We start from the raw sequence: 10318 nt of genomic DNA, 5'->3' as shown, positions 1-10318 counted from the left end.
TTTGTTCTCACTATAGATAGTGAGATTAAATTTTGAGTGAATCCTCCAAATCATCTACTCCCATCACTTTGCATCATTTTCAAGAAAACATGTTACTCACTCCCTAATTATCGTTTTTCCATTTCTTGTAAATAGTACATATACCAGGAAGAACACACGGTAAGAGATGAGGAGAAAGACGACAGCTCAACAATATGTTTCTTGTAAAAAACCTAATAATTACTATTATATTTTTATGTTATATTCATTTTAACCATGGATCAAACTGTAATCTAACAATTTTATTAATTAAAACATTATTTTATATTCATAATGTCTATCAAATCTTTCACAAATCTTATCTTATATTGAAATTTATTCCCTTCCACCTCTCTATCTCTTATAATAAATAACCCTACTTCGTCTTCCACGTCGACTCACTCTTCCTCTTTTTATTAATTACTCCTTTTATATCTCATTTTTTCAATCATTTAGCCTTATACATTTATTATGGTATATTAGGAAGTAAATCGAAAAGTTATGTTTTTTTTTTATAAAAACTTTTAAAAAATAACAATAAGATTTGATCGTTGCAAATTTTTTATTCATTAAAATGCTTAAAGTTTTCATATTTTTTATGTTTTTGAATTATATTTTTGTCATATAATTTTTTTTAATCAGGTGATATAACTGTTATTTTATTATTTTATACTAATTATAACATCCTTTTATATTAATAAAAAAATATTTTTAAGATATAATAAATAAATAAAATAAAATACTTTAATCTATTTATTTTAAAATATTTAATAGATATAAAAGTTAATAAAAAATCAATTAAAAAAATTTGAACTTAATTAAACATAATTTTTTTGCACTCTTTATTTATTTTATGTCTAAAACAGCTTAGAATGAGATTTCTAAGTGAGGCAGTAAGAAAATAATGAATTGGTTATATTAAATTTATGTACATGTATTCCCACGTTTTGTGTAACGTGTATTCCTACGCTGCTAAGAATACATGGAATATAATATTGAGAATACAAATACAAATTATATTATATTTTTCGTACCTTCCCTTATCTTCACTCTGACTATTAAAACTGATAAAGTAGCAAAAAGTATTCGATTCATTCATATACTCTTGCACAGGTTTCTATCATTCCCTTTTTTTCTGCTTCTGCAACGAGTTTCAACTAAAATACAAAACCTTCCATCATTTCTCCTTCTTTCAACTTCACTTCACTGCACCTACCTTCATCTTCTCTTCATCCATGGACACAGCTCAGTGCCCTCAGGTAACGAATTACATCTCAAAAACTTCACTTTTGATTCCTTTTTTGCACCTGGTGCAAGTGAAACTACGTGCCCACTTATCAATTTTCTACCTTTCGCTTTCTCACTTTTTCCCTTTGCTTTTCCCACTTCAAAAGTTCTGCTTTAGTTTCTTCTTCTGCATCTTTTTCTTTTGCCATATATCATACACACAATTTCCTCCCTCTTCCTCAATGGTGAAAAGTTAGACCATTTACCTGTGTTTTTGCTTGGTATATATGTTATGTAGACCAGACCAGACATAGATAGATGCATGGTTTGATTAATTAACATGTTTGCGCATGATGTTGAAGGAGATGGTGGTGAAACCAATGGAAGATATAGTAGTCACAAATACATGTCCAAAGGTTGCAGGAGGAGCTGTGGAAAGAAAACCAAGACCACAGAAAGAACAAGCTCTTAACTGTCCGAGGTGTCATTCGATTAACACCAAGTTCTGCTACTACAACAACTATAGCCTCACGCAGCCTCGCTATTTCTGCAAAACTTGTAGAAGGTATTGGACAGAAGGTGGATCCCTCAGAAACATCCCTGTCGGAGGTGGCTCCAGGAAGAACAAGAGATCTTCTACTTTTTCTTCCACACCTCAGAACAATTCGCCAGATAATAATAAGAACCTTCCTGATCTGGTTGTAATCACACCACACTCTCAAAACCCTAAGAATAACATTCATCAAGGCCAAGATCTCAATCTGGGTTTCCCAGCCACAACCTCAGATTTTAGAAACGTGTCTGAATTGGTTCAGCAAAACAACAACAATAGTACCAACAACAACAACAACAACAACATGTCTGCTTCTTCTTCTTCTTCAACCACCTCTACCACCACAGCTACAACAACCTCTCACCTTTCTGCATTGGAGCTTCTCACTGGGATCACTTCAACTTCCACGGGGTTGAATTCTTTCATGCCTGTTCCCGTTCCAGCTGATCCAAATTCTGCATACACATGTGGGTTTCCTCTGCAAGATTTCAAGCCAACCTTGAATTTCTCTTTAGATCACGGGTACGCGAGCCTGCATAATGTTCAAAGTGGGAGGCTCTTGTTTCCATTCGAGGACTTGAAACAGGTTTCCACTACTACCACAATGGATCAGAAGCAGCAAGGAGATTCAACCGGGTATTGGACTGGGATGTTTGGCGGAGGATCATGGTAATTCATAGATATTTTATCTGCTTTTCTTTTCTCTTGCTTTCTATAAGTTAATTTTCTTTTGAACTTTTTCGGGTTTTAACGAGTTTCCTTCAGATCATGGAGACTTCTTCTTCACTTGTTCGGATATCTTCTTCATAACTGTCTAACAGTTGATAGGATCGATTCTTACATCGCTTTATTTTCTTCTTCTGTCGATTTCTGGTGTATCTTGCTCCTCTTCTGTTCAAGACCAAGCTCGATGGGATCTTGAAATGAAGCTTATTTTATCAGGCTTCGGTAGTACTCGGAAAAGTAAACAAGGGTTACATTACATTAATTTCATTATATGCAAAGATTAACCCCATTTTTTTAGGGTTAACAAGTAGCTAGAAAGAGTTGCCCTTTTTCGTGTAATTTCTTCCATCATCATCATGAATTAGCTTACCCTATTGAAAAAATGTATAATGTACAAGAATATGTTATATTATATAATTGGTATGTCATGTTATGCTTCAGGAATGTCACAGTGTAAACATCTGGATGTGAATGAATATATATATATATATATATATATATATATATGTCTGTGGTGGATGTTGTTTGAATACTTTTTCCTCCTTTCACTTGTCTTTGTACCGTTGTTTTCATAGATTGAGGTTTAATTGAAGGTGTGTGTTGCAGCAAAGTAAAGTATATTGATGATGATATTAAAAAAAGCGTTAAGATGAAGCAGAATGTGTACTGTAATTAGCTAGAGAAGAATAAAGGCCAGGTGAGAGAGTTCTGATACGTTCACGTGACATCCCATTAAAGAAGTAGTAGTAGCATCGATTAACCATAGTCATCATAACTACAAACTATAAAGCTGCTTCAATCAAAACCCTCACCTACCGGTCTCCACAATTGCAGATGCATGAAAAATAATGAAAAATGGGTTTAAAATTGAATTATTCACTGTGATTTTTGTGTGTCTCTCTCACACACCATTGATGATTGCTTGCGTCCCACCTCTTGTTCCTTTGTTTGTGTATCTGAATTGAAAGAAGAAAAGAAAGTGACAAGGATCTGACGCATGACATACCCTGTTATCTTCTATTTTCCTCTTTCTTTTTTTCGATGTGGGACCCTATAAACATTCCCCTCGGCATGTGTGCTAATAAGAATAACTACACACTCTCTCAGTCCCACTTGCTTCATCAATTCATGTACATTCCTACCCAACTTCTCTTCTGTGACAATGTTTGTCTTTTTCTTCTCATTCTGCGCTGTAACCCACTACTACCAGTAATCAAAATTCGTAAACAACATTCAATAAAATTTGTGGCTTTTTATATTAGCTCATAAAATTCCACATAAATTGATTTTTGTATTACTGGGTTAGATTTATAATTTTAGTATATGAAAAAATTATTTAAAATATAATACCTTTTATTTTTGTTAATTAGTTGGCATAATGAAAAGAGATTATTATTTATCCTAAATTGAAAGAGCAGGGAAAGTGGAAATGGTGGGCGTGGTTGGTGTGATAGACGTGAAACGCATGTTATATTCTGACATTGTTTGACGTCTGTAACACACTTCATTTTATGTCCCTGCTGCCATGTGCCTAATCTTCCCTCTGGGAAGGAGAAAAAAACAGAAGAAAGAAAAACATAAGGAAAAAGGATGTTGTTTGATTAGAAATAAATAAAACAAAAAGTTATTTATTTATTAACATTAACCCTGATAACACTATAATATGATCTTACGTTAGATGCATCATTAGTCCCGATTAATAAGAGAAAAAAATAACGTATATGTGATCTTTTACTCATTTGTGTATTGTGTTCGTTAGGTTGCAAGAAAGCCAAAATAAGGAATAAAATGGCTTCCTTTATGGAAAAAAAAAATTAAAAAAGTGAAATTTATTATATTTATCATTAATGATACTTATAATCAATGACTAAATCAATCTCATTTTTAAGACAAGTTTTGTTATCTCATCTTCTTTTTAGAGAAAATTTTCATCTTTATCTTCATATCAAAATTCAATGGTATTAAATGTTTATCTTATTCTCATTCTATATATTCGTATTATAAATCTCTTTTATAAAGTAATAATAAAATTAGAATAAAGAAATATAATATTATCAATATTCAATATTACATGGATATTTGTTTCTTCAATATTAATTATTTTAAAATAAAATTATAACTGTATGTATCTCAATTGTATATGTTTTAAATTGGAATACTAAATAAAATTTAATGAAAACTAAAATATTTATTAAATTTACAAACATTAATGAAACCTAGTTGATAAAATTTTTAAAAATATAAAAAAAAATAAATATTAAAATTAAAAAAATATTTTAAATATCAGTTTACTTTAATTTTTTAAATTCTGATCAAAATTAAACTAATAATAACTGAATTTTAACATGAATATTTCACCTTTTCAACTTCAATATATCTTGGATGGTGATAAAAAAAATTATGACAATACATTAAATTATTATATTATAGAAAATAAAATTTATTTATACAATTACAAAATTACATATACGATAATGAGTTAGAAAATAAAAATAATTATATAAAAAATATCAAAATAGTATTTCACATGATAAAATAAACAACACATAAAATTATTAAAAAAAATGATCAAATGTGTGTCTTAAAAATAATTTGAGAAACTATGGTATAAAATCACACAAAGAAAAACAAATGTATAATAAAAAACATGATAAGATAAAATATACCTAATAGATCTAAGGAAACGTTTTCAAATATCAACTTAATCGATGGTTAAGAGATAACGAAAATTGTTTTAGCAAAACAAAATAGTTCAGACGAAACAAAAATTAATAATAATAGAATATTTTTTTTATATAACCTAGTAAATGGAATGTTTATACTATTAAACAATTAATTTGAAAGTGTTAAACATTCTCATGTGTAAAAAATATATAATAAATAAAAAATATTAAAAAATAGTATAAATATTCAAATGTGAGACATAAAAAATATTTAATTGACATATATCATTTGAATATAATTATATAAATATTATGATAAGACCAAAAATATCTTAGAAAAGCGATAAACTATAACTATTTTCATAATTTAAACGGTAAAAAAATATGACAAAAATAAATATTATGACGGATATAAAGATAAATAAAAGAAAATATGTACATCTCATTTTCATATCCAATTAAAAAGTCAGGTATTATGATTTGTCATGCCTATATAATATCTGATCGATGGACGAGTCTTTCCCATTTCTAATCTTATACACTATTCATGGCGTAAAAAAATTGTTGATATCTTGGACCACAGTATTTTTTTTTTATAATTTTAAATAAGCACTTTATTATAATAATTTTAGTCAACATGACATTTTAAGATAAAATAATAGAAATGGGTGTTACTTTATTAAACCACACGGAAAGTGAAAGTGAATGTGATATACCCTTTTTGTTTTCAACGAGAATGTTTTAAGTACTTTTTTTTTCTTAATATCTTTCAATCATATTTCCTTTAAATTTCATTTTAATATTTAAAAGATATCACATAATTAATTTTTTATCACCAAATCTAATATATATGTGAAAATTATAGCTTTGTTATACACACACACACACACATATATATATATATATATATATATATATATATATATATATATATATATATATATATATATATATATATATATATATATATATATATATAATTTTAAAAGTTAATTACTCTAAATTGTAGTCATGTTAAATACACAGTTATTATTCCTAAAAAAGATATAAATTATTTCTTGAGAAAAAAGTACATTTTTTTTCTGCACCAACATAACTTTTAACTGCACTCCATGACGTTTAAATTGACTATTTTATCCTTTTATGACATGTTTTGGAAATATTTTGGAGTAAGTTTTCCAAAATTTTCAAAATATGATTTCTGGAATATAAGTTCGAAATAAGATTTTTGGAAGATAATTCAGAACAAGCTTTTCTATGAATTGACCTTTCTGGGACATATATGATATCTATTGAACTAACTTTTTTCCAGAACGTCATCTTTTTTTTCTTCTTCCTTTACAATGGCAGTAGTGGCGTTGTGCGATGAATAAATTAATTTTACTTCTTGTATGTTAGTATGGGAGTGCAGTTAGTAATAATGGTGGTGCGGGGAAAAGAAACCGAAAATAGTGACCCATGGGCAGATGATTTGGGCCTTTAGCCTTTAGTAAGATGAGTCGGGTTAAAAGAGTTACTACGAAACTGAGCGGCTTTAAAAGTACATTAACTTTAGTTTTAAGAAATATACAATATAATATTTTAAACAATACTCCTTTTTATTTTACGTATTTTTTTTTAAATATACTTGAGCAAGTAAAATTAACATTTAATTTTACAACTATTAAAATTTGATTATTTTATTTGACAAAACACGTCTTCATTTAATTACACATCGACGATGATGATACTTGAAATGTGAGTGATGATGGGAAAGCTATGATAACAACATCTTCTTCTTCGTTCTCACCTCTTTTAAGAGAAACCAAAAGGATAATGGAACTTCTAATGAATGCTTAATTATTCATCCTTTGGGTGGAAATTAAGAATCAACCATTTGACTAAGATTACAGTGAATAACAGCTGGAAAAGTGACCACACAAATACAAAAAAATTATTGAGTTGACTTTCTAAACAACTCAATCCTCAATTAATTCACCAAATGCTACCATAATCATAACACATTAGAGGGCCCTTTAACTCTCTTTTATTTTCAATTTTCACTCACTGGATTAATTACATAACATCTATAAGTTTTTATACGTTGTTATTATAATAAAAAAATTGTTCTTTAATTTTTTTTTCGTACACATATTTGAAGATGGTTAATGATTAACATGTAATTATATATAAAGTAATTATATTATGTATATGTAGCATATGTGACGCTGTGCTGGAAAGCTGTGTTGTACTTTGGTCTTAGGTGTAAAGTAGAATAGACTTTTTCTACAACCAGTACACTGCACTGCAATGTTTGAGTAGAATGCGACACGTGTGAAAGCGGTTTTGAAAAAATGTGATTAATTAAAAATATGATTAAGACGTAATGTATAATTAAGGAAAAATGTTTTTTTGATGTTAGAAGAAAGAGGGAGGTGTGTTAAGGTTAACATGGAGCACCGTGAACCGAAAAGAGAAGAGTGTGCGTTAGATGTTGAAAGTAAGAAGAGAAAGATGTGAAGACAACATGGGAAAAGTGAGTAAGAGGAGGGTGAATGTCTCACTTTGTTGGACAATATTATTGAGATATAAATCACTAAAGCCTGTGCTTATGTCGTGAAGCACCTTGGTGGAGTGGACCTGTTCCTGTCACCTTTGTCTCTTCTTCAAACTCTCAATCTTACCTCCTTTTTCTTCTTTTAACTTTCGCTTCTCAATACAACTATTTATCAATTAAATCTCACAAATATCTTAATCAAATTTCATTTCCTTTAAATTATTGTAATCAACAAATCATTCAAAATAACATTTTCAATATAATAAATATTAATATATTTGTTTTTAGTATAATGTTGTTCTCCTTGTAAAACAAATATATTTTGATTCTCTCAGTGTGTTCCATACTCCACTCTACTACTTTTAAGTCAATTTGTTTCTCTAAAGTTTAATGAAGGTATATCTGTAAAAGACAAATTCAAGTCGGTTTAATGTGTGAGATGTTAAAAAATGCAATAATAAAAAAACATAATTTATTTACCTTATGTGCTATGTTATTTATACAATGACTATACCTGGATGAGTCTTATTCATGTAGTTAATTACTTGATTAATTTTGACTAATATGTTTTGATCATTGATCTAATTTAATTACAATTTGTCGTTGCTAATGATATGGCAAATATGATGTCGTGTTTGTCTCAATATGGTTAGACTAAATATATCTCAAGCAAGGTGCCCGAGATGTTACCGACTACAAATGGTATAAATACAAATAATAATAATAATAGTCTTGGAATAAAAACTGTTATTTTTTTATGAAAATATATTTTCACCGTATTTTACCTATATTAGGATTATATATATATATATATATATATATATATATATATATATATATATATATATATATATATATATATATATAATCCTATATATAAGACGAATGCTATTGGCAAGATTAATTTATTAATAAATAGCTGAGTGATTGAAGTGTGTGATTAAATTTGATATAATTATTGATATAAATGATTGTTTTATTGTAAAAGAGTTAAAACTTTTTTGTTTGAAATATTTATGGTATATTCGGTGATAATTTTGGGTGCATTAGTCAAATGATGCAAGTTCGAAAAAAAATCTACATTTAAGAAAAAAAAACTAATTTTTAATCTCCGCAAAAATTAAACAAAAATAATTTTCAGAAAACAGTAAAAAAAGAAGAAGAAAAACATCCAAATTTTATCTTCGCAACCTATAAGAGAAAGAAAGTTGACAGTTTGTCTTACATTTTACTGAAAGACATGAGTCAAAACAGTAATTTTCTTCTTTCATTTTTTTTGTGTGACTTTGACTTGAAATTTAAGTGGAATCTGAATAATTGATGGGACCAAACATACACATCTCAACTATTACCTTAATCCTGGGACGAAGAACAGTCATGTTTTAAATATTTCCCATCGTATTGGGAATCAAGTTTGTGAACATATTATTTAATCTAAACTACTTACCAATAATACTTTTGCTTAATTAAAAAGAATGCTAGTTTTCTAAAAGTAATTAAAAAATTAAAATTATTAGTAATATGGCTTCTAATATTTTTTTATTTAATACTTTACTGCTGTGTTTCATTACAGTGGTCATGTATTTGTTTTAAGAATATTGTTTAATTATTAATTAGCTATGAAGCATATATGTATTACCAATTACCTAAATAAATTGATATTTGTTTCACTTCATGCTTAGTTACAATTCTACATATTAAAAAAAAAGGTCTGGTCTTTGTAAATAGTGATAAGTTGAGTTATGTATACATAAATTCCTATAATATTATGTTATATATATATATATATATATATATATATATATATATATATATATATATATATATTTGATTAAAGTATAAAATATATAATTTAAGCCACCAAAAATAAGTATATATTATTTATATATATGAGCTACTGAATATCAATCCAGGTGAATCATCTTATTTGAGGAGAAAGTAGCATGAAGTGAAGGAAAAAAAATACATAATTAAGTAATTGTACAATTATATAACTATCCATGCATTTATTGTAGAGATATGAGATTGGGTGATTTTAGCAAATACCTTGTTACTTTACAATTGTCCTTACTTTATCGCATATATGAGTAGAAAATAAAACATAATCAACCAATGAAAAATGACATGTTTCTTTACTATAGAAATAAAATAAATACTTTCTATTTGCTCATCTTTTTCTACGTAAATTGCATTTTTATTTCAATTAAACACTTTTCGGAAAAGATTATTATATATTCACTTCAACTTTCTTTGTAAAATTTTGGTGTGTATCACCATCAAATTATTTGAGATTAACACTAAAACTTATTATTTTAATATTTAGTATATTTTTTTTCTTTATAATTGGTATTTACTTGACATACAAAATAATATATTTAAACCAAATATAATTATAATTTTGAACTATAAATATTTAATAACTGTTTAATGAGTGACTTAAACTTTTTAGCCTAGTGCAAGTCCTGCTAGGTAAATCCATATAAAAATAGCATTTTTTTCAACCTCATTATGACCCTACCTCAACTTTGCTGATACAATATGTTGGCAATCAACCAACACTTAAAATACAAGCAAATCCACTTCCAGATTTTGTGA

The 10318-nt window shown here is 27.7% G+C and overlaps 1 protein-coding gene across 4 annotated transcripts; it reads left to right on the top strand.

Annotated features, from left to right (window-relative positions):
* The first annotated feature begins 1058 nt into the window (after nt 1-1058).
* On the top strand, nt 1059-2968 carry LOC114192348 (Dof-type zinc finger DNA-binding family protein). Of its 4 annotated transcripts, none has more exons than XM_028082044.2 (3): nt 1059-1277; nt 1608-2467; nt 2564-2968. In XM_028082044.2, coding segments are annotated over exons 1-3 (885 nt in total). In that variant the 5' UTR covers nt 1059-1253; the 3' UTR covers nt 2565-2968. The 4 variants fall into 4 exon arrangements, with proteins under 4 accessions (XP_027937845.1, XP_027937847.1, XP_027937844.1 ...); XM_028082046.2 differs by having other exon boundaries at nt 1060-1277; nt 2699-2968; XM_028082043.2 differs by having other exon boundaries at nt 1060-1277; nt 1608-2968.
* Nucleotides 2969-10318: the final 7350 nt, after the last annotated feature.

This window comes from Vigna unguiculata, chromosome 7, assembly GCF_037176805.1.
Source record: "Vigna unguiculata cultivar grain cowpea cultivar isolate G323 ecotype 2 chromosome 7, ASM3717680v1, whole genome shotgun sequence".
Lineage (NCBI taxonomy): Eukaryota > Viridiplantae > Streptophyta > Magnoliopsida > Fabales > Fabaceae > Vigna > Vigna unguiculata.
Note: the sequence above shows the minus strand (reverse complement) of the source record. Positions and strands in the feature narration are given on the sequence as shown.

Coding starts and splice junctions, on each gene's coding strand:
- LOC114192348 (XM_028082043.2), top strand. CDS start 1,254: ATGGACACAGCTCAGTGCCCTCAG. Junction 1,278..1,607: donor ACACAGCTCAGTGCCCTCAG/GTAACGAATTAC, acceptor ATGATGTTGAAG/GAGATGGTGGTGAAACCAAT.